Source organism: Salvelinus fontinalis, chromosome 17 (genome assembly GCF_029448725.1).
Source record: "Salvelinus fontinalis isolate EN_2023a chromosome 17, ASM2944872v1, whole genome shotgun sequence".
Lineage (NCBI taxonomy): Eukaryota > Metazoa > Chordata > Actinopteri > Salmoniformes > Salmonidae > Salvelinus > Salvelinus fontinalis.
The window spans coordinates 33,549,047-33,574,820 of record NC_074681.1 but is presented as its reverse complement, the minus strand read 5'-3'; the positions used below and the strand labels follow the sequence as shown (position 1 = coordinate 33,574,820).

Genomic DNA, 25,774 nt, shown 5'->3' with positions numbered 1-25,774 from the left:
GACTAATGTAATGTTGTTTAGAAAATAAATGCGTGTCAGCTAAGCTAACAGCAGCGAAATTATTTATGATGGCAGCCATGTTTCTTTATGTTTGACTTGGCGAAAACTTCCTAATCCCAGAATGTCATTCACTATAAGACGTAAATAAACAGAGTCAAAGTCAAAGATGGCTGTGCCCATTGCCTGAAAAATATGGACTTAGTTTAGCCACTTTTCAGCATATTACAAATCTTTGATGTACTTGTTACAGTGTATACAAGAACCGGAGCACATGGCTTGACAAGTCATTTACCATTTTTGACAAATCACAAAGCAAATATAATAGCATCACCTCACAGATCATCACACCAAAAGCTAAACAGGGATGAAACCATTTTAGGGGGGTTTGTGGGGAGGTTCCTTTCATTTGTGGGTGGTTTTCAAGTCCATGGGGGGTAGAAATGGGGGAAGGTATCGTGGGGAGATATGATGCAGGAAATATTACTATAATGGGGGATTTCTCAATAAATGGGGGGCAAACACAGGAGAGGTTTATAAACTAAATAAAAATAAAACCCTTGGAAAGGAGTTACAATCTGATGCCGCGTTCAAAACAACAGGGTACTGGGAAATCTCAGACTTCAGTGCGTTCAAGACAACTGGGAACTCTGAAAAAACAAGCTCTGACTGGGAAAAATCATTTTGAACGGTCATCCAACTCGGAATTACAACTCGGGAACCTATTTCTAAAGCTCCAACTTTCCGAGCTGAAGATCACTGACGTCATGATTTGACCTACTATTGTTCAGAGTTCACAGTTGTCTTGAAAGCAGCATAAGTCAGTCGAGTGAACTATCCCTTGTTATAACATCTTTGGTCTGACAGACGCTTACGTGGCAACCAGAATGCATTGTATGATGTCAACAAACATGGAGCGACAAATAATCTGCAAAAAGTTCAGCATTAGCTCATCATAATCAGTACAACCTTCAAAAAAGTATTTTACACACATCATATGTGACCATTACAATCTCTGCAAGAATCAGAATGCATGAATTGTCACCAGAACTTGAAAACGTGAATAAAACAGTAAATACATAATGATCCATTCCTTCCAATTTGTAAGGAAAACAACAATGAAGGCAATGCAGGCGCCAGACAGAAAATGTGCTGGGGGAAAAAGTTTGTGCAAGGCCTGTTCTGACTAGAGATGCGCAATGTCTTCATACTTGATCTGGGGAAACACTGGCAAAGTGCATGGGCTCTCGCTGAAGAGAGAAGTTTGTCTGGCTCAGTAAAGACTCAAAAATAATTTGTCCACAACAGTGAAATGGTCTACATCTTATAGGAATTGTTAAGGAGGTGGAACACACCTCAATTCCAACAGTTGTTAGAAAATAAAACTTGTTAGAAAATAATTTTAAATTGACACGTTGAACATAGCCTATAGATAATTAGCAGGCAGCATGCCTTGGTTTGAGGTCAGCGTGGGTTAACTGTCCTGTTGCTTGAGTTGCTTAGCGATCACATTTTGGAACAGTGAGTGCATGAAAAAACTCACGCTGGGGCGACCGATAGAGATATTTGGAACTCACCCGTGAAAAGATTAATACTGTATGTGAAAAGACTAGATAGTCCTGGATTCACCTTGATTTATAAAAGACCTCAACCCCTAGTCTAACTGCGAGCTTGCGGATTAGTACAGGATAGCTGGTAGCTACAGTCCTGTACGCCTCCCTCTCCTTTGGCTATAGCTCATTCGCTGTAGTGATGGACTATAATTAGCATATAGAGTAGCTGCTCTCTCATTATTGGCATGTCCAGAAACATTCTTTAAGTGGTGAAAACTCTTCCATCAACAGAGCCGGACTCATAAAAACATTCCACTAATCCCAGTTTATCTAAGCCTTTCCTGTCCTTTAGATGGATATGAAGTATGACCCGTTTCCCTCTCCCTGGCAAGACAGACGCAATAATGACGAAAAACAAGTCTGCCTAATTCCCACTATAAGGCTGACCTGTACTGTGCTGGGTGTGATGTTTTCAATTCATATTGCCCTTTCCAGCATGGTTCCAGAAATGATGGTGGATGTGTTACCAGGCCAACCAAGTGCAGCTCAGCTTGGGTCGGTTCTGTGTGGCTTAGTAGTGTGACAAGGGTATTACCTTGCCTATCCTATGAGGGGTCCAGGATTTGTGTTAGCTTACTATGGTTTACATTAAAACTACGTTCTTAGCCAGGTCTCTCTTTGGAAATTTTGATTCTTTGAGATCTCAATGGGATCTCCTGGTTAAATAATCAAATCAAATCAAATGGTATTGGTCACATACACATGGTTAGCAGATGCTAATGTGAGTGTAGCGAAATGCTTGTGCTTCTAGTTCCGACAGTGCAGTAATATCTAACAAGTAATCTAACAAATTCACAAATAATGGTTGAATAGAATGCAATTCTTCTCATTGTGTTTGTCAATCTCAAGGCCTGTTGGCAAGAGATTCACTGAGATGTCAATGGGAAAACCTGGTTAAATAAAGGTTCCTCTCTGTGTCTGTTTGTAGGCGTTCCCTCGGGCCCGCGGAACGTGATATCCGTCGTGAACGAGACCTCAGTGATCCTGGAGTGGCACTCGCCTAGGGAGACAGGCGGTCGTGAGGACGTGGTCTACAACATTGTTTGTAAGAAGTGCCGGGCGGACCGCCGTACCTGTTCACACTGTGACGACAACGTGGAGTTTGTTCCGCGGCAGCTGGGCCTGACGGACACCAGAGTGTTCATCAGTAACCTGTGGGCCCACACGCTCTACAGCTTCGAGATACAGGCCGTCAACGGGGTGACCAATAAGAGCCCCTACCCTGCCCAGCACGTGTCTATAGACATCACCACCAACCAGGCTGGTAAGAGAATAGTGTGTGTGTGGGAGGGGGGGGGGGGGGGTTCTCTGTGTGTGATGTGTAGTCTCACTGAGAGGAGATGGTCGGCATCATCATTGTTATCGTCATCTGTGTTCATGTACATTGTTGGCATAGTTTACTGTACCTGTGTCTCCTTTCTAGTGTACGGTACAAAGAAACCATTTTGTATAGCGTTTCATTGATTGTTGATATCATAATTCATCCCACGTTGCTCAGCACTGGTAAACACAACATAATCTCTGCATTTCTGACTCCTGGCCTGTTGCTTCTCCTTTCACAATGTGAGCTGGAGAGAGGTCATTGTGCTAAACTGTGAATAAGTGAGGGGGTGGCAGCTGACTCCAGCTGTACGAGAACTCACAAAGTGAAATATTGAAACTGTCTCTCTTCTATCGTATTATCGCCCTATTTTCTCGTATGAAAGCAGAGGCCTGCTATATAATTGAGTGTGTTGAGGGATTGGGGGATTTTCCCCTTTGAAAACATGGTGAAGTTCAAAACCCCAACCCAGGACATGGCATGTTAGGATCTGTGGTGAGACCAGCACATCCCACCCTTTGCCCTATTTCTGCACCCTTTGTAGTTCCCCAGTTTTATTTACACATCAAACCCTTTGAAACTTTAATTTTTTGGGAAAATGCTGGTTTGCATTTTGCTCCAAGACAACATTACAGAATTGTTTGCTTCTTAAGCTTCAGTAAAAAGCCTAAAGTAAATGAATCTATCTACGACAAACAGCAAATACGATTTTTATATAACGTCCTTTCTACTTGATATCTTGAAGGTTGAGACAGCGTTGAGACAGCGTTGAGCCAGTGTTGTGGCTTATCAGATATCTTTGCTGGTTATCTTTCCGGTCTTCTTTTCGAATAACTCGACTTGACTCGGCCTCTCCCTTCACGACTGACTGAGAACAGTCTATAAAGCCACAGCCTAAAACATTCACGCTGTATTGAACACATCCCTGGAAAAACAAACGACCAAATACAATCCTGGGCGAAATAGCTGGAAGTTGTTTTAATAAGGCAAAACAGGGCCAGTATTCACAAAGTATCACAGAGAGTAGAAGCGTGATCAAGAATCAAGTCCCTCCTCTTATTCGTTTTGATTTAAAAGACGAAACTGATCTTATTATCTGTGATTCTTGGTAAATACTGGCCCATGCCAGTTTCTCTGCTGTTTGCTGTCTTGGCAGCAGTGCCGTAGCTGTTACAGAACAGGCAGTGAGACAAGACGGGTTTGGGTGTTTAGTACTACAAAATGATCAAGCAGACAACTCTTCTGTCCAAGACATTAGCCCACGATTAGGGCAGCGTGAACCAAGCCAGAGAGTTGGACGGCAGCCTCCTCATCTCTCTCCTTCACCCTCTTTCTCTCCTTTTCTTATGTTGGAAGGCTCTTGCTCTCAAAGGCTCTCAAGTCTCTCGCTCTCTCCAAGTCCCATGCGATTTTTCAATTTTTTCTCTCTCTCCTATTCGTCGTTTCTCTTGCATCCCTCCTTCCCTCCCTTCTATTTCTCTGGCCTTGTGATGGAATGTGAATTCAGCCACTGGAAATGACAGCTTTGGGATATTTTGTCTGCCTGGTCCTTTTCCTACAGTGTTCTTCATGCTCCTGTGGAGTTCCATCATGTACATAGTGACACTTATCAAGGGACCTCGAGCACAAACTATTGACCAAGTGGAACATTTAAATGAGACTTGTTTCATTTTTCTGTGTTTGCTGTTATAAGAGACCTCAAGAGTGTCTGCCAAATATGTGGAGTGTATTTGTGTATGGAGTGTTGTTGTGTATTTGGTTTTTGAGTGGTCATTTTGTGTGTGTGTACCATGTTACAGTTTTGATTGTATACAGCGTCTTTTCTGGGATTTTCTGTGTTATAAACATTGGGTATTTTTGGTACGTGTTACTCCACCGTAACAGCATGGTTGAAAGCAGAGCTATGGCACTATGGAAATGTAAAAGTTGTGAACCCTCCAGTTTGTGGATTTTGCTGAGCGTAGGTGAATCTGCTTTTTTTTAGCTACAGTGCATTCGGGAAGTATTCAGACCCCTTGCCTTTTTGCACATATTGTTACGGTACAGCCTTAGTCTAAAACGGATTAATAATACTCTTATGTCCCTCTAGTGGGATAGAAGCCGACAACATCCGGTGAAATTGGAGGGCGCGCAATTCAAATAAATATTTGTAATATTAAACATTCATGAACATACAAGTTCCTCATATAATTTAAAAGTTTATCTTCTTGTTAATCCAACTGCGTCGTCAGATTTCAAAAAGGCTTTACGGCGAAAGCATACCATGCGATTATCTGAGAACAGCACCCCACATCAACATATTTTTCAACCAGCCCAGGCTTCACAAAATCACAAATAGCGATTAAATAAATCACTTACCTTTGAAGATCTTCCTCTGTTTGCAATCCCAGGGGTCCCAGCTACAACATGAATGGTTGTTTTGTTCAATAAAATCCTTCTTTATATCCCAAAAAGTCAGTTTAGTTGGCGCCATTGATTTCAGTAATCCACTCGTTCAACATGCAGACAAAGGAGTCCAAAAAGCTACTAGTAAACTTCGTCCAAACAAGTCAATCGACGTTTCTATTTAATCCTCAGGTAGTCTAAAATGTAAATAAACTATAATATTTCACATGGAAAGTACTATGTTCAATAGGTAAGGAAAATTCATATGCGCGCGCCTTCTCCCTTGCACGCCGAAAGACTGATTTGGTCCAGGTGCTCTCCCAACAATTACTCCAAATACTTGTTCGTTTTTCAAAAAAGAAGCCTCAAACAATGAATAAACACTGTTGCCATCTAGTGGAAGCCATGGGAATTTCAATTTGGGTGACGGGCATATCAAATCAAATCAAGTTTATTTTATATAGCCCTTCGTACATCAGCTAATATCTCGAAGTGCTGTACAGATACCCAGCCTAAAACCCCAAACAGCAAGCAATGCAGGTGTAGAAGCACGGTGGCTAGGAAAAACTCCATAGAAAGGCCAAAACCTAGGAAGAAACCTAGAGAGGAACCAGGCTATGAGGGGTGGGTTTCCAATAGGTTTCCATAATAAGAGCCTGGGAGCTGAAAAAACGAAATACTGGACTGGATTTTCTTCGGGTTTTCGCCTTCCATATCAATTCTGTTATAGTCTCAGACATTATTTTAACAGTTTTAGAAACTTCAGAGTGTTTTCTATCCAATGCTATTATATGCATATCCTGGCTTCTGGGCCTGAGCAACAGGCAGTTTACTATGGGCACGTCAGTCAGGCGGAAATTCAGGATACTGCCCCCTAGCCCTAAGGAAAATCCTAATCAATCTACATACAATATCCCATAATGACAAAATGAAAACAGCTTTTTAGAAATTTTTCGAATAAAAACTGAAATACCTATTTACATAAGTATTCAGACCCTTTGCTATGAGACTTGAGCTCAGGTTTATCCTGTTGTCATTGATCTTCCTTGAGATGTTTCTACAACTTGATTGGAGTCCACCTCTGGTAAATTCAATTGATTGGACATGATTTGGAAAGACACACACCATTCTATATCAGGTCCCATTATATGAGGTCCCACGGTTAACAGTGCATGTCAGAGCAAAAACCAAGCCATGAGGTTGAAGGAATTGTCCGTAGAGCTCCGCTACTGGATTATGTTGAGGATCAGATCTGGGGAAGGGTACAAAACATGTCTGCAGCATTGAAGGTCCCCAAGAACACAGTGGCCTCTGTCATTCTTAAATGGAAGAAGTTTGGAACCACCAAGAATCCAGCCAAACCGCCCGGCCAAACTGAGCAATCGGGGGAGCAGGGCTTTGGTCAGAGAGGTTACCAAGAACCCGGGGGTCACTCTGACAGAGGTCCAGAGTTCCTCTGTGCAGGTGGGAAAACCTTCCAGAAGGACATGCTTCTCTGCAGCACTCCACAAATCAGGCCTTTATGGTAGAGTGGCCAGACGGAAGCCACTCCTCAGTAAAAGGCACCTAAAGGTCTCTGACCATGAAAAACAAGATTCTCTGGTCTGATGAAACCAAGATTGAACTCTTTGGCCTGAATGCCAAGCGTCACGTCTGGAGGAAACCTGGCACCATCCCTACGGTGAAGCATGGTGGTGGCAGCATCATGCTGTGGGGATGTTTTTCAGCGGCAGGGACTGTGAGACTAGTCAAGATCCGGGGAAAGAGGATCTGCAGAGAAGAATGGGAGAAACTCTCCAAATACAGGTGTGCCAAGCTTGTAGCGTCATACCCAAATAGACTCAAGTCTGTAATCGCTGTCAAAGGTGCTTCAACAAATTAATGAGTAAAGGGTCTGAATACTTACCGTATGTAAATGTGATATTTCAGATTTGAATTTTTAATACATTTTCAAAAATGTCTGAGAACCTGCTTTTGCTTTGTCATTATAGGGTATTGTGTGTAGATTGATGAGGGGAGAATTTAAAAATACAAACTTTTTTTTAGAATAAGACTGTAACGTATCAAAATGTGGAAAAAGTCAAGGGTACTGAATACTTTCCGAATGCACTTTATATATTTTTTTTTTTATCTACTAGACATTCTCAAACTATACAACCTCCCCATTCCTCGTTTCTGGAATCGAAACTCCAGTGTTTAATTGCAACAACCTCCAAGAAAATAACATCAGATAGTGAAGAAGGGAGCACTCTCTCTCTCTGGCTCATGGTCGTTTAAGTCGTGGTGGCTGACAGTGAAGTAAAGGGAAATTAGGAGGTAAATAGCTCTGATTATTAGGGTAGCCTAATGGCTTCTGACTGTCCCATGTTTGAATGGCTAAATATGCCCTACTTGTCAGATAGATGTTGGGAAGCATTGTGTGATCCCGGGCTCTGGGTAAAAAGGTGACTGGCTATAATTGGCTCTGCCCATGCCCAGCCCTAGGGGACTCTTTGTGGCTAGGTAATTGCAGCGCTGTTGCTTCTGACTTGAGGGGTTTCATAACAGGCAATAAGGATATGGATGTGGATATGAACTTTCGTTGATGAGATGGATCGAAGGTTCTGAGGATAATTTGGGGAGAAAACTTTGTTAAGGCAGTCTGAGAGTGGGAGTCTGGGGAAAGTTATTCTTCTTCTTACCATGTGCAAACTGGACTGAATGCTAAAAACAGTTCAAAAGGACACAAAGGGTTGTCCACGATGGCTCTGTGTGTGGTAGCCCTTTCCTTTAGTTTAGCTCCAACCTTGGTGTTAATCCAGGGTTTTTGATTGGGGAAGCAGTGAACCAAAGGTGTTGGCAATCTGTTAATCCTCTCAACATTATCATCGGACTCTCAAAGTTCTCATTGGGCTCTCAAAAGTGCAATATTCTTTGCTTTTCTGAAACATGGCTCTCGGACAAGATACCCCCCATAACTATCCAACTCGATGGATTCTCCATTCAGCGGGCGGACAGGACAGTGGAGTCGGGAAATTGAGGGGGGATGGGTTTACCTCTACACCAACTCCAACTGGTCTGCTAACTCCAGCGCTGTGGAAGTGTCAACTCTGTTCACCCGTCTTGGAATATCTGATGGTCAAATGCAGACTCTTCTACCTCCCGATGGAGTTTTCAGCTGTTATCGTGACTGTTGTATACATTCCATGTCAGGATAATAAAAATTACAATCTGGCACTTAACGAACTATAAACATGGCTATAAACAAGCAGGAAAACCTACGTCCAGAGGCTGCTTTTCTGGTTGACGGCGATTTTAATTCCGCGTCACTAAGACACGTGATGCCCAACTTCCATCAACACTTCTCCAACGCCACTAGGGACAATAAAGTCCTACACCATTGTTATTCTACCCACAAGCAAGCATACAAGGCCATCTCCCTCGTCCGCCATTCGGTAAATCGGATCACGACTCCATATTTTTTCTTTCTGTTTACAAGCAGAAACTCATTATCAAATATCATGCTACAGGACTGCTTTGCCAGCGCTGATTGGAATATGTTTTGAGACTCCGCCGATAACATTGACGAGTTAACCACCTCCGTCACCGGCTTCATTAGAAAATGTATCGGCGATGTTGTCTCCAGGGTGAGGGTTCGCTGCTTCCCCAATCAAAAACCCTGGATTAACACCAAGGTTGGAGCTAAACTAAAGGAAAGGGCTACCACACACAGAGCCATCGTAGACAACCCTGGGGCTACGGCCGAAGCCAGGAATAATTCCTGCTATGACATCCGCAGAGTCATCAAACAAGCAAAAGGACAATATAGGAATAAGGTGGAATCATACTACACATACCACACACACTGTATGTGGCAGGGGATACAGTCCATTACAAAGGAAGACCCAACTGTGATCTGCCTAACAATGCCTCTCTACCAGACGAACTTAAATGCATTTAATGCACGTTTTGACAACAACAACATCGTGCCGGGTGTGAGGGCCGTCACCAACCCAGATGATTTGGTGACCTCACTTTCAGAGGCCGACATGAAAAAGTTTTTAATCAGGTCAACACCTGCAAGGCCACGGGGCCCAACGGTATTCCAGGGCGAGTTCTCAGAGCATGCTGTCAGGCATATTCAATCTGCATACCGCTCCAACAGAACCATAGATGAAGCAATCTCAATTGCTCTGCACACTGCCCTCATTTACCTAGATAAGAGGAATACCTATGTGAGAATGCTGTTCATTGACTACAGCTTAGCGTTTAACACCATTGTCCACTCCAACCTCGTCACCAAGCTTTGGACTGGGTCTGGACACCTCCCTCTGCAACTGGATCCTGGACTTCTTGACGGGCCAACCCCAGGTGGTGAGGGTAGGCAACATCAACTTCTACGCACAGACCTTCAACACAGGGGCCCCCCAGGGGTGTGTGCTTAGTACCCTCCTGTACTCCCTGTTCAACCACGACTGCATGGCCACGCACGACTCCAACACCATCATCAAGTTTGCTGACGACACATTATGGTAGGCCTGATTACCGGTACTGATGAGTCAGCTTACAGGGAGGAGGTCAGTGACCTGGAGGGGTGGTGCCAGAACAACAACCTCTCCCTCAATGTCAGTAAGACCAAGGAGCTGATCGTGGACTACAGGAAACAGGGGGACACCATGGAACGTGAAGCTCTCGACCCGCGAGCACTCCCCCATCCACATCGACAGGGACGCAGTGGAGCAGGTCGAGAGCTTCAAGTCCCTTGGTGTCCAAATCACTAAAGACCTAAAATGGTCCAAACAGCACATCTTCTCCCTCAGGAGGTTGAAAAGGTTTGTGGGCCCTCAAATCCTCAAAAAGTTCTACAGCTGTGCCATTGAGAGCAATTTGACAGGCTGCATCACTGCCTGGTATGTCAATAGCACCACCCTCGATTGCATGGTGCTGCCTAGGGTGTTGCGGACAGCCCAGTACATCACTGGGGTCAAGCTCCCTGCCATCCAGGACATCTAATGTATATCAGCAGGTGTGGTAGGAAGGCCCAGAAAATCGTTAAAGACTCCAACCACCCAAGCCAAAGAATATTCTCTCTGCTTCCACACGGCAAACGATACCAGTGCATCAAGTCTGGCACCAACAGGCTCTTGAACAGCTTCTATACCCAAGCAACAAAATAGCTGCACGTACTATCTGAGTTAACCTTGTATCCTCATTGACCTTTTTATTTTTATTTTTGTCTCTATGCACACTTACAGGGCCCTACATACATACTCATACACACACTCCATCTGCTCACTCACACATAATATGCACACTCACACAAGTTTGGGCACACCTACTCATTAATGTGTTTTTCTTTATTTTTACTATTTTCTACATTGTAGAATAACAGTAAAGACATCCTTTTTCGGCATTCTCTCAACCAGCTTCACCTTGAATGCTTTTCCAACAGTCTTGAAGGAGTTCCCACATATGCTGAGCACTTGTTGGCTGCTTTTCCTGCACTCTGCGGTCCAACTCATCCCAAACCATCTCAATTGGTTTGAGGTCGGGTGATTGTGGTGGCCAGGTCATCTGATGCAGCACTCTCCTTCTTGGTCAAATAGCCCTTACACAGCCAGGAAGTGTGTTTTGGGTCACTGTCGGGTTGAAAAAGAAATGATAGTCCCACTAAGCACATACCAGATGGGATGGCGTATCGCTGCAGAATGCTGTAGTAGCCATGCTTGTTAAGTGTGCCTTGAATGCTAAATAAATCACAGACAGTGTCATCAGCAAAGCACCCCCACACCATCACACCTCCTCCTCCATGCTTCACGGTGGGAACCACACATGCAGAGATCATCCGTTCACCTACTCTGCGTCTCACAAAGACACAGCGGTTGGAACCAAACATCTCAAATTTGGACTCATCAGACTAAAGGACAGATTTCCACTCGTCTAATGTCCATTGATCGTGTTTCTTGGCCCAAGCAAGTCTCTTCTTATTATTGGTGTCCTTTAGTAGTGGTTTCTTTGCAGCAATTCGACCATGAAGGCCTGATTCACGCAGTCTCCTCTGAACAGTTGATGTTGAGATGTGTGTGTTACTTGAACTCTGTGAAGCATTTATTTGGGCTCCAATCTGTTGTGCAGTTAACTCTAATGAACTTATCTTCTGCAGCAGAGGTAACTCTGGGTCTTCCTTTCCTGTGACGGTCCTCATGAGAGCCAGTTTCATCATAGCGCTTGATGGTTTTTGCGACTGCACTTGAAGAAACTTTCAAAGTTCTTGAAATTTTCCAGATTGACTGACCTACATGTCAGTAATGATGGCCTGTCATTTCTCTTTGCTTATTTGAGCTGTTCCTGACATAATATGGAATTGATCTTGGCTATCTTCTGTTTTTCACCCCTACCTTGTCACAACACAACTGTTTGGCTCAAACGCATTAAGAAGGAAAGAAATTCCACAAATGAACTTTTAACAAGGCACACATGTTAATTGAAATCCATTCCAGGTGACCACATGGAGAGAATGTCAAGAGTGTGCAAAGCTGTCATCAAGGCAAAGGGTGGCTACTTTGAAGATTTCAAATTCTTTAACACTTTTTGGTTACTGTTATTTCAAAGTTTTGATGTCTTCACTATTATTCTACAATGTAGAAAATAGTCAAAATAGAGAAAAACCCCGGAATGAGTAGGTGTGTCCCAACTTTTTACTGCTACTGTACATTTATACTAACTCTACACACACGCTCACCCACTCACATACAAGGTGCTGCTACTTTGTTTATTTTATATCCTGTTGCCTAGTCACCTTACCCCTTTACATACTGTATCTACTGTACCTCTGTCACTCCAGTATCCCTACACACTGTAAATATGGTATTGGAACTGAACCTGTATATAGTATACTTACTTTCTATGTTCTTCATATTTCTACTTATTTCTCATGTGTTTGTTTCTAGTATTGCATTGTTATTATGGAATTATGGAATTGTTGGGTTTTGAGTTGGCAAGAATGGCATTTCACTGTACTTGTGCATGTGACATTAGACCTTGAAACTTGTGTTTTATACGGAAGATTGTAAGATCGGCGGAGAAATTGAGGAGCGGTAGGGCGGAAGATGAGAGCGAGCGGGGCAACGTACAACGTGTTAGAGAGTTGGAGACGAGGTGTGTAGAAGAGAGACGGAGAGAGAGTTAGACGAAAGAAGGATATAGGGGGAGCGATTGGTAGAGGAGGACAGTCCGTGAGATGCAGAGATGATTCCTGTGGGAATCAGTGCAGAGGTCATTAAACTGTCCTAGGTCCCTGTGTGTGTCTGGAATGAAAGTCTGATCAATACTATGATTCACAGCCTGCACTAAACTGGACACACACACACACACACTTCTCAGGTTATTTACTACCCTCTCTCTACAGCCCTGGTTTGGTCATCTTGATCTCTGTATAGTCAAAAGCTGCCATCTCCCATTTGATGTCTTTTTGGGGAACATTATGCTTTAATTCACTTAGGAGCACACCGTGTGCAGACCTGAGGGTTGTGTGGTAAATGTTAAATGTCCATTAAGATAGGTTAATGCATACTAGGGTCATTACAGTCAAGAACCAGACGATGTTTAAAAACCTCCAGAAAATGTAGGAAATTAGGTAACACAATGTCCTCAACAGCCTCCTTCTCTCCCGCCAACCCTCCATCCAGGACACTTAACCTATGAACAGCTGAATGACACCTCTCAGAGAGGGACTTTTCTTCCCTCTATTGCTGCTTTTCACTGCCTATCTTTTTCTCCTGACTTGCACAACTCTGTAACCTGAGGCAAGTTCAACAAGGCTTTTGTTTGCGGCGAACATGTTGCCAGAGTAAGAATTTCAGTTGAACGATTTGAATGAACATTCCAAAATGTTACGGTGAAACATCAAACATTTCGTTTTTGTAAGGCTTACTGTCTCTTTTTAGCGACAATATTCAAAATGAACATGACTTCCTCCTAAATATAGTAGAATGTCTACATGGCCACTTGATTATTTTTAGCGGCAGTTTAGATCTGAAACAGACACTTACGTTCTCAGACTTTTAGCTAGTGTTAGTGAACGGTAGCGGCTAACATACAAAAAATGAATATGTTAGCTTATGTTAGCCAAAGTTCGCAAGCTATTTCCCTTGTTGAACGCACCTCTAGATTCTGTGCCAACTGCCAAACCAGTCACCAACCTGAGAAACCCTCTTATCTAAACACTCCTCCTCCCATTCCATTCTACTTCTCTGCAACTGTTTTTAGAAGTACTCCCAAAATCCAAACATCTCCATCTATTCCATCTTGCAGCCTTCTTTGGGCATGTGGAAACCGGCGAAACCCCAACTTCATGAAAACAGTCTGCGGTTTAGCGGGATTCTAGATACAAAGAGATAGAAGTAGTCAGAGCCAAATCCAAACAACCAAAACATACCAAAGGGATTTGAGCCTTTGACATGACTAAAACCAGAGGGATGTGAGGCATGTTTGGATCCCTACTCATTATGTTTTGTGTTTACAAGCTTTGAATGCCATGAGTGTTTCCATGTGTTGTTGGTGTACATGGGTTGGTTTAGAGTAGGAACAGATGAAGACACAATCATAGGTTACTGTAAAAAAAAAAATACAAATGAAAATGCATTATCCCTTGTATGTATTGAATAGATTGCTCATTAATTTCTTAGTTCTATTATTAGCATGTCCATTGGTTATTTCATCCATCCATTCATTAATTCATTCTTTTTTTCAGTCAGTCAGTCAGTCAGTCAGTCAATAAATAATTGGAGTATGATAGTGTGCAACTTTCTTAATTATTTTTTACATGGGTTGTTGCTTTTCTCACTGCCTCAATTCACAGAACTTGACTGACTATCAGAGGGCAGAGAGGAGCTGGTTGTCCAACCATTTCATCATCCTCTTAAGGGCTGGCTCAGGTTGTCATTCTGCTTCATTTAATGCCAGTTTATCATACATGTTGTAGCTTGTCCCTTGAATCCAGAAACTGGCAGCTAGCTGCAGGCGATCGGAGGAGAATGGCTCTGAATGCTACTGAACTCCTCAAACCTTAAAATGTCTTCATCTAGTGTCTGAAGTACAACAGAGAAAGAGGAATCGCGTAAACCAAAAGACTAGTTGCCTTCCTTCATTACATTACAGTCTTTGCCACTAAATCTCTCCTCTGGCCACAGTAAAATATGTGATTGTGAGAAGGTTCTAAGCAAACGCACCACACTTAAAGAAAATCCCGTGCTCTAGGTAACTCTAGAAATTCCAGGACTTGACGCTTTCAAAAAGGCACCAAGAATGCCCGTTTTACATCTACAGTACATTTCAACAGTGGTCTCACCAATGGCATCACTGGAGTGATTTTTAAAAAATGGCTAAATGGTTCCCTGAAAGAAACTCATAGAAACAGAACACAGAAAGGGACAGGACAGAATAGAACAGAACAGATCAGAACAGCACAGAGCAAAGCAGAACTGCCACATCCCTATGATCTGTGAGGGGTCCATTACCATGTAGTCACGACAGAGCAGCCCCTCTGAGCTATTGCTAATGGGGAGGCAGTGGGTAAACAGCATGCCTAGGAGGGAGAGAAAGTGAGAGAGGGAGAGCAAGAGACTGTGAGACTGTGGTGAGACTGTGGTGCTGTCTCAGTCTTAAAGGAAAAACCAGAATTAGATTGTTCTATGTGATGAAATGGGCCTTGGGCCTTTGGTCATCTTACCAATTATCAGGACTTTTCCGACCAATCGTCAAACTGGGAATCAGTCAAGCACATCAGAAGCGTCCAGCTGGGAATTGAGGGATGAAAGCCCTGTGGAATTTGGATCGCGGAATGTGAAATGTATTAAGCTTATCCCGGGAAAATCACAATGAGTGAGTTGATGCAGAGGGAGAATGGGAACAGGTCACCCAAAACTATTCAAGTTATGTTCTGGGGGTTTGGTGAAAATGAATGAGCTTTCGTTCCCTTTTGTAAAAGATGTGAAATGGTTCTGTGCTATAGTGTGTAGGTATAGACTCGTAAGATGTGTAATGGCTCTGCTCTATAGTGTGTAGGTATAGACTCGTACGATGTGTAATGGCTCTGTGTTATAGTGTGTAGGTATAGACTCGTAAGATGTGTAATGGCTCTGTGCTATAGTGTGTAGGTATAGACTCGTAAGATGTGTAATGGCTCTGTGCTATAGTGTGTAGGTATAGACTCGTAAGATGTGTAATGGCTCTGTGCTATAGTGTGTAGGTATAGACTCGTAAGATGTGTAATGTGATGGTCTTGTGTTAGAGTAGCAGTTTGCAGATAAAAAAAACTCTCTCTCTCTCTCTCTCTCGCTAGCAGCACTGAGAGGCTTGACATTGATTAATGCTAAGCCGAGTGCTGCATTAAAAGCTGGGGACAGCCAGTTGGGCCAGATAAAAGTGGAACAGAGGAGCGAGGGAAGGGTGGAGGGATGGGTAGAGGAGAGAAGTGCAGGGCACAGCCACCAATCACTGTCAGCGCTGGTGTCCCCTGGTAACGGTGGGGACGGCATGGCTTCAGCGGGCCTGACCCTTGACCTCCAGCCAGGTACAGACGCAGCAGTACTGATAGAAACACAGGCTCATTACGTACAGGGCACTAACACACATCTGTGTTCGCAAACACACACACACCCACACACAGGCCTTTAGAAACGAGGACTTGGCAAATGTTTTATCCATGACTTGCAGAAGTGCCACTATTATTTAATTGGGACTTTTAGGCAATCATTGAGACGTGATGTGAAACTATGTAGAATCACAAATGCCTGCCTGGTTTTAATATAATTGGCCAAACTGTGTCTGTCTGGCTAGATACAGTCTGGGTCTTGGGTTGCGTCTCAAATGGCACACTATTTCCTATAGAATGTACTATTTTCTATCAGAGCCTATGGGCCGTGGTCAACAGTAGTGCATGTAGGGAATAGGGAGCTCTTTTGGACTCACCCTTAGTCTGTTCTGGAACACACACTCCCCTCCGCTACCCCCTTTCTACTGTAAGCTCAGAATGCAGGGAAGGCACCAGCAGCATTGGTGCCTACTGGGGCTGCCAGGGCCGGTAATTGATAATGCGGCCCAGCAGAGCTCTGTGCACTGGAGCGTTAGGCAGCCAGAGAGGAGCGAGGAGGCTTATCCACACCAAGTTGAGGCCTGGATAGGATGAGAGTGCGTGGGCTGGAACGATAGAGGGAAGCAGGTGGGGTGGAGGTGAGTGTCTAGGGGTTACTTGGGGATTTTGGGAGCTGAAATGTGAAGAAAGTCCGGTGTGTTTTAGGAAAGTCTGCATGTGTTTATGTGTTTGGGAGGCAGGGGCAGAGTAGTGTGGGTGGTAGAATGTGCATAGTAGTGTGTGTGGTAGAATGTGCATAGTAGTGTGGGTGGTAGAATGTGCATAGTAGTGTGGGTGGTAGAATGTGCATAGTAGTGTGGGTGGTAGAATGTGCATAGTAGTGTGGGTGGTAGAATGTGCATAGTAGTGTGGGTGGTAGAATGTGCATAGTAGTGTGGGTGGTTTTCAACAAAAGTAAATGCGTGTAGACATATCTGTGTGTGTGTCTATCAGTAGTTTTAAGGGTCATAATACATGAGCCTCCATCTCCCAGACTTCCACATCTCTGGAATGGATACTGTAAAAGATATGCAAATAGAGATTCCCTTCCCATATACTGGGGGGTAATGTATTATTCTATATACTGGGGGGTAATGTATTATCCCCGGTCAATCACTGCTAAACGCTGGCCTTTGCCGCTCGCCGTCTCCGCCCCACCCACCCCTTGCCAGCCTAGGAAGACAGGAACGAGGAATGATGATAGAGGGATGATAGCGCGGAGGACAAAAACGAAGGAATGAGCTGGAAATTGCTGGGGTGTTGGGTTAATTCACAGCCCATATGTGTGTGCTCAGGTGTGCTGTGTCTGAATGAAAGAGAGAGCAGAGTGGGAGAGCAGAGGAGAATAGACCCACACTGTGCACCCAGGCCGAAAGCATCACAAAGAGATGGGATGGAGTTTTCTTCCAATGGGCAGTTTCTAGGTCTTTCTGCCTCATTAGATAGTGCTTTTATTCAGACCCAGCGCAGATTGTTGCCTTGTTGTGTTGGAGATGAACACAGAGAGAGAGAAATGGGGATTTTGAAGAGTGATGACGTTTTAAAAGATGTGCTAGCTGCTCCACGACAGCTCTGACTGATGATTCTTACCGGCATGACTTTTGTCTGCGAATTTTGAATGTGTTACATTGTGTTTTTAGTAGCTTTCAATGCTACTTTCTTGCATCGTTCAGGCTATTACAAGGCACAGAGGCAATTTTGTTAATCTCAGTTTCACTTCCTGTTTCCTGTTTGCAGCCCCATCCATCGTACCCATCATGCACCAGGTGAGCTCCACCATGAAGAGCTTCACATTGTCATGGCCACAGCCTGAACAGCCCAACGGAATCATTCTGGACTACGAGCTACGCTTCTACGAAAAGGTAGGCTGGGTGTGCGTGGGTGGGTGTGTGTGTGTCTGCGTGTGTGTGTGTGTATAAGCGCACGTCTGCTCAAGAGCATGTTCATCTGCGTACACAATGTATGTGTGTGTGTGTGTGTGTGTGTGTGTGTGTGTGTGTGTGTGTGTGTGTGTGTGTGTGTGTGTGTGTGTGTGTGTGTGTGTGTGTGTGTGTGTGTGTGTGTGTGTGTGTGTGTGTGTGTGTGTGTGTGTGTGTGTGTGCGTGCGTGCGTGCGTGCGTGCGTGCGTATCTGTGCATTTATCGATTTAAAAGAAACCCAACAGAAGTTTCTCTTGTGTTCCGAAGCGAAACCCCCAAACTCCCTTGGCTGATGATATGTCATCTCAGTTCCACCTCCAGTCCATCTCTCCTTCCCCCTGCTGTTTGGTTACCCTGCCTTCCCCGTCTGATGAAGTGAATACCTTGACATCCCCCTCCCCTCACCAGTCCCACTGCGGTAATGCTATGCGCCTGGTGGGGCTAGCATCGACCAGTCTGCTACCATCTACTCCTACACAGTGGAACCTTCTTTAATAACCTATGAGAGCTTCCCAGAGTATCTACAGAACAGGCCTTATTGACCTATATGCTTTTCTCAAGGCCCCGGTCTACAGGAATAATGAAATAGAGCCCAGAATAGACTAGAGCCTAGAGGACACTTAAGGTGGTCCATAGTTTGGTGGGTTGGCTGGATGCAGGTTTTAGCCTTTGAAATGTGTTCATTGGTGTTACATTTGTTAGATAAAATATTTTTATCTGTATGTTGAGGGTTATCAAAGCAGATAGAATCCATATACACTCTCCAAAAAATAAAGGGAACACTCAAATAACACATCCTAGATCTCAATGAATAAAACAGTCTTATTAAATATTTTTTTCTTTACATAGTTGAATGTGCTGACTACAAAATCACACAAAAATTATCAATGGAAATCAAATTTATCAACCCATGGAGGTCTGGATTTGGAGTCAAACTCAAAATTAAAGTGGAAAACTACTCTACAGGCTGATCCAACTTTGATGTAATGTCCTTAAAACAAGTCAAAATGAGGCTCAGTAGTGTGTGTGGCCTCCACGTGCCTGTATGACCTCCCTACAACGTCTGGGCATGCTCCTGATGAGGTGGCGGATGGTCTCCTGAGGGATCTCCTCCCAGACATGGACTAAAGCATCCGCCAACTCCTGGACAGTCTGTGGTGCAACGTGGCGTTGGTGGATGGAGCGAGACATGATGTCCTAGATGAGCTCAATTGGATTCAGGTCTGGGGAACGGGCGGGCCAGTCCATAGCATCAATGCCTTCCTCTTGCAGGAACTGCTGACACACTCCAGCCACATGAGGTCTAGCATTGTCTTGCATTAGGAGGAACCCAGGGCCAACTGCACCAGCATATGGTCTCACAAGGGGTCTGAGGATCTCATCTCGGTACCTAATGGCAGTCAGGCTACCTCTGGCGAGCACATGGAGGGCTGTGCGGCCCCCCAAAGAAATGCCACCCCACACCATGACTGACCCACCGCCAAACCGGTCATGCTGGAGGATGTTGCAGGCAGCAGAACGTTCTCCACGGCGTCGCCAGAACCTGTCACGTCTGTCACATGTGCGTGTGAACCTGCTTTCATCTGTGAAGAGCACAGGGTGCCAGTGGCGAATTTGCCAATCTTGGTGTTCTCTGGCAAATGTCAAACGTCCTGCACGGTGTTGGGCTGTAAGCACAACCCCCACCTGTGGACGTCGGGCCCTCATGCCACCCTCATGGAGTCTGTTTCTGACCGTTTGAGCAGACACATGCACATTTGTGCTCTGCTGGAGGTCATTCGCAGGGCTCTGGCAGTGCTCCTCCTAATCCTCCTTGCACAAAGGCGGAGGTAGCGGTCCTGCTGCTGGGTTGTTGCCCTCCTACGGCCTCCTCCACGTCTCCTGATGTACTGGCCCGTCTCCTGGTAGCGCCTCCATGCTCTGGACAATACGCTGACAGACACAGCAAACCTTCTTGCCACAGCTCGCATTGATGTGCCATCCTGGATGAGCTGCACTACCTGAGCCACTTGTGTGGGTTGTAGACTCCGTCTCATGCTACCACTAGAGTGAAAGCACCGCCAGCATTCAAAAGTGACCAAAACATCAGCCAGGAAGCATAGGAACTGAGAAGTGTTCTGTGGTCACCACCTGCAGAACCACTCCTCTATTGGGGGTGTCTTGCTAATTGCCTATAATTTCCACCTGTTGTCTATTCCATTTGCACAACAGCATGTGAAATTTATTGTCAATCAGTGTTGCTTCCTAAGTGGACAATTTGATTTCACAGAAGTGTGATTGACTTGGAGTTAGATTGTGTTGTTTAAGTGTTCCCTTTATTTTTTTGAGCAGTGTATTATGTATTTATTTACAAAGGTGCAGTATGTCATTGCGAACAAGGCTCCTTCTCAATAACAACCTGAAATTATCTACATTCCCTGTTATGCCAGACTTGAAGTCATGGTCACATACAATTTTGTTCATTAGTCCTTGGAAAACTTTCTACGCCACATTTTAGAAAGCATTCTCTGACTCCACTTTGCTGCATGGGTCATGAACCAGAATCCAATAGGGCCCCTGTGAAACCTTATCGCTTCACAGCTTAGTGTCATGCAAATACCGCTCATACAACCTGCTGTGTGCTCATAAATATTGATGTCATAATCCTACTGATGTCTTTGTAGCGTGTCCTTCCAGACAAATAGACCCGGGCTGCATTATTCACATATTGATTAATTAATGAAGATAAGGTTGCTAATTGCATAGGGGAAAGCAGGTGAGGGTTACTTAGAGGGCACTTTCTTCTGCTCTGTCTGTCGGTCTGTGGTTCTCTCTCTCTCTCTCTCTCTCTAGGAATATGATCAGGTGAGAGATGTACCTTATGACCCTGTGTGTGACAGCGTGATTGCTTGGTCGCATACTGTGTGCGTGTGTATATGATTGCCCGGTGACATACTGTGCTGCAGAGATTAAATTCCCACCTCGGTGGTCTCTCTGTGATGCACTGTATTTTAGATGCTTTGATCCTGACAGGGCGCAACATTGGCCCTAAACACAGTCATCCTCCAACAGTAGGACTGGGACATTACCTGTATTGCAAATAACTTCCGGGCTCACTGTAATTGGCCGTTAATTAACATAAACATGTTTAGCAAATCAAATCAAATCAAATTTTATAGCATCTCCGGCTTCCATGCGTAGCCCACTGGTGCGAACCTTTGGAACATCTACATTTAAAAAAGCCAAATAAATCTATTTAATATAGCCTACACCATCACAATAAATCCATTATTTATTTTAGATAGGTCTAAAGAAACATTATTATATGAAGAAAATGTAGTCTATTTCAGAATAACAGAATAGCATATTCTGAGTCACCCTGATCTGACTATGCCATATGGCTGTGGGCTACAGTACACTAGTTCCAACTCTGTTACAGGGGTCCTATTTGGGCACTTTAGTTTTGATACAAACCTAATCAAAACATACAATGCATTCGGAAAGTATTCAGACCCCTTGACTTTTGCCTCATTTTGTTACATTACAGCCTTCAATCTACACACTATACACCATAATGACAAAGGAAAAGCAGGTTTTTCAGAAATTGTTGCAAAATTATTAAAAATAAAACACTGAAATATCACATTAAATAAGTATTCAGACCCTTTCTTACTTTTTTCTTGTCTTTACATATACTAAGTAATATATGTGTGAAATTAGTTTTGATTTAGAATGGGCCATTATCATGCACCTGTCAGAACAGGGGCAGGGGAAAATAATACATATCATCTATGCACTCAAGTAGCGAATGGAGGATGCTTTTCCCTTGGTTCATTTTCATGCCAGTCAGGTAGGCTACTCCTGTTGTAAAATAAAGCAATGTGCTAAATATTGGGAAAGCTGTGATATAAATATATTGTAGGCTTAGCCTATAGAAATCTGATGAGATCCTCCTCTTTTTAAGAGAGGCCATCAAAACTCTGTTTTCTTACGCAATTGCATAGCATAGCCAATAGAAATGTTCTGCAGCATGGGCTTATAGGAAAACTTATTTCATTCCATGCATCAACCTGCTGTGAGGAGCTGTCTCTCGCTGCGCAACAGGTGATTCTATTCTGCTCAAACTCTAAATGCCAGGACTAAAGGTTAGGGTTTAGGGAAAATAAGATGTTGAACGGAAATACATTTTTGGTCCCCACGAGGATAGAAAAACATAACGTGTGTGTGTGTGTGAGCGTGCGTGCATCTGAATGCGTGTGTGCGAATTCGAATTTGGCATGTGAGTAGTTTTCTACTGCACATCAATAAAAGTGCATGTTTCATTGACATCTGAATGTATAGCGACCCCGCCACTTAAATACCCTGAGCCATAGAGATTGACTATGATTATCCCCAAGGTAAACTTGACGTAATCTCAATGGAGAAATCCATGCAATTCTGCATAACTTCTACTTACTCCACTATGAATTATCCAAATAATAATAATAATAATTATAATAATAATTGATTGGATTTATATAGCGCTTCTATAGCAACTGAGGTCCTCAAAGCTCTTTAGATAGTAGGGGTAAACTCACCTCATTCACCATCAATGTGTAGCACCCACCAGGCTTGATGCACAGCGTCCATGTTTGAGCCAGAACGCTCACCACACATCAGCTATCAGGTGGAGAGGTGAGGAGGGATATATGCCTGCTATAGCAGGAGGGACTTCTGTACAGTCGTAAAGTGATGATGTGGTCCTTTAGAGATAAAAAACAATTACAGAGGGGTGTCTAGCTACTGGCTCTGTGTCTATAACACACTCCCCTGCACATGGCCGCTCTCACTATCTTGCTCGCACCGCAGGAAACTTATAGCCTAGATAATGCAGCCATTAAAACCTGGGGTTTTTGATCGAATTTATCAAAATGGCCTCATGGGCCGTCCCTCCTGGTCTCTCAGATCATCTCTTTATGAGCCGGTGATATTAGTATTTTATGTGTCATGCAGTTATGGAGCGGTGGATGATTGTTTCAATGGACTTTCAAGCTACGCTAGTTGCACAGTCAGCTCGTCTTCAAACGCAGGGGAGAGAAGAATTTCACAACGTAAGTTATATGCACGTCGTCTTCCCACACAGATCGGTTATACAGTAATGTGTTGTTTTACTAGAGTAATAGTGGAGCTCATAGTTTCACTTTTCTGTTGGAAGGACACTAAAGTGCTCATTGTACAATCTAAAGGACACCAAAGTGTCCATTGTACGAGTTAAAGAGATCCCATACAGACTTAGAACTCACGATCTCCCGAGTTGTCAACGTACCTCGGACTAGACCAGGTGTTTGTGAGAGAGGAGAGGAGGAATTGGGACACAAAGAGACAATTAGGAGAAGGGGAACTGAAAATAGGTATCCGGTGCTCGAAAGTCTTTAGGCTTTCCACCAAACAGGCCACTATCCCCCTCTCACTCCAGAGTAAGTGGTCCTTGAATCGTGTAGTTTGGCAAGCAAGTAGAAATGAATTAAAGGTCTATACAGAAAAAGTGGAATCTCATCCCCTCTCTTTCATTTCTGGTATTTTCTTTTTTTTCTCTCCTAAAGTTTGGGGCGGTAGGAACTAAATTGGAGTAGCGAAGGTCAGGGCCTCCATTAAGACTAGAGTGAAGAGCAGGGACACTCTTAAACTGGCTCAGGTTACCAGGTTACTGAGGTGTGTGTGTCTGTGTCTGTGTGTACAGTGCATTCAGAAAGTATTCAGAGCCATTGACTTTTTCCACATTTACTAACGTTACAGCCTTATTCTAAAATGATTCCTCATCAATCTACACACAACATCCCATAATAACAAAGAGAAAACAGGTTAGAATAAGGCTGTAACGTAACAAAATGTTGAAAAAGGGAAGGGGTCTGAATACTTTCCGAATGCACTGTATGTGTGTGTGTGTGTGTGTGTGTGTGTGTGTGTGTGTGTGTGTGTGTGTGTGTGTGTGTGTGTGTGTGTGTGTGTGTGTGTGCAAAGTTGTCACTCTTGCCAACTGTAATTCCCATTGCACTCAATGCACAATCAGTGAGTTGTCAAAAGAAACACCAACTAAGTTTATATCATTCATTTAGTCTCTCAGTTGGCCTTCAGTGAAATATCCTAGTATTATCCAAAGCTCAGTATGCACACAGACATGTCATGATTTATAATGGGAACTTTTGAAAAGCTGGATTTTGATTCAAATCCCTGGCTCCCTTCGCTGTGTAAAACATTTTTCCCTTTCAGACTTTTTTCTATTTCTTTCTTCTCTCTTTCTCTCTCTTTCAGCAGCTCTCGCTCTTCTCCCCTCTCTATGTCTTTTGTCTGGGCCCCACCCACCTCTTCTGAGCCCAGATAGTATCCTCAGGTGAGCTGTAGAGACATAGAGAGCTAAGCCCTCAGCGTGTTTGCTGATGTCAGAAAGAAAACGAGGAAAAACAAACTAAACGAGTCAAGGTTGCCCATTGTTGTTCATCCTAAATCCCCCACCTTTATTTTATTTTCTAGATAAAGATGTTTTCTATTTATTTTCAATTGTATATTTTCCCCAATCCTGAGAGAGTTGTGCAGAGCTTTTGAGCTCCCCCAGTGAGTGATCTGTGTTAGTTGTGTGTGTGTGTGTGTGTGTGTGTGTGTGTGTGTGTGTGTGTGTGTGTGTGTGTGTGTGTGTGTGTGTGTGTGTGTGTGTGTGTGTGTGTGTGTGTGTGTGTGTGTGTGTGTGTGTGTGTGTATGTTTGAGCATATGCGTGTTTGTGCACATGTTTGTCATGCATTTGTAAGTGTGCGTGCTTGCATGTAGGCGACACTAAGTGATATAAGTGTAGCATGCTGCTAATGGTTAGCTAGCAATACTGTGATCAAGGCATGGTTTCCCTTTCGAGAGTGGCATTTGCTTGTGTCTTTATAGTGGGCGTGTGAAAGCAGCTGTACAGCCACTCTCCCACAGTTAATATGCAGTGTAAGTGGCTATCTTAGATGAAGGCAGTGGAATGGTTGAAAGAAGATAGCATGCATAGTAATACTTCTTAACAGCAGGTCAAGAAAAGTATAATAATGTGTATAATACCATTATGCTATGCTTAAGGGAATCCTTTTGTAAAGGACTAGCAGTTAGGCTGTTTTAAAACTGTATTTGCTACATGTAATAATGCAGATACTTAATATGATTTAAAATGCCCTTTAATATAAGCTTCTAGAGGGTTATTTGAATTCATAATGAATATGGTAATTACTTGCTTATGGTCTAGTAATGTAAGGGATGGTGCCTCAAGGAATGACATTGCTTATTGATGGTATTGTTTCCTTACACTTTTCATTCACGTCAGTAGCATTACAAAGAATAAATATGTATATAGTATCTCTAGAAATATATGTTTTTTGTTGTAAATGAAATTATGTCCCCCTACCATTACCAATATTATACCTTCTATGTATCGTTAACCATGTAGTTAGTATGTGGGGGCGGCTCGTGTGTGTGTGTGTGTGTCTGTGTGTGCGTGTACGTATGTGTTTGTGATATGTGAAGTGGACACATGGTCCCACACCAGGTCTGTCTCTCTGCCAGGTGACCATACTGTCCTTTGTTAGGAGGTTGGCACATGCCACCAGGTTGGGGGTGTGGGGAGCCACACACACACACACACACACACACACACACACACACACACACACACACACACACACACACACACACACACACACACACACACACACACACACACACACACACACACACACACACACACACACACACACACACACACACACGTATGCCACGGTCCATAGTTTAAACAGGCACCAGAAGCTGGCTCAGCTTATCTGGTAGTAGGCAGCAGTAGTAGAGATTCACTTCGGGGGTTGGGGTTGTTCTGTCCAATGGCGTGTATGTAAACGTACTGGTGCAGTCCACTCCAGTTCTATTGCTCTGACAGTCTATAAGGCATAG

The 25,774-nt window shown here is 43.7% G+C and overlaps 1 protein-coding gene across 3 annotated transcripts in view; it reads left to right on the top strand.

Moving 5' to 3' along the window:
- LOC129814182 (ephrin type-B receptor 1) overlaps positions 1-25,774 on the top strand; it is a 309,241-nt gene that overhangs the window by 222,832 nt on the left and 60,635 nt on the right. For 2 of the 3 annotated variants that reach the window (XM_055867082.1, XM_055867083.1), the window contains exons 5-6: positions 2,539-2,874; positions 17,666-17,790. In XM_055867082.1, the coding sequence (XP_055723057.1) occupies positions 2,539-2,874; positions 17,666-17,790 (461 nt within the window). The remainder of the gene's footprint in view (positions 1-2,538; positions 2,875-17,665; positions 17,791-25,774) is intronic. The other variant, XM_055867084.1, reaches the window with a different exon arrangement.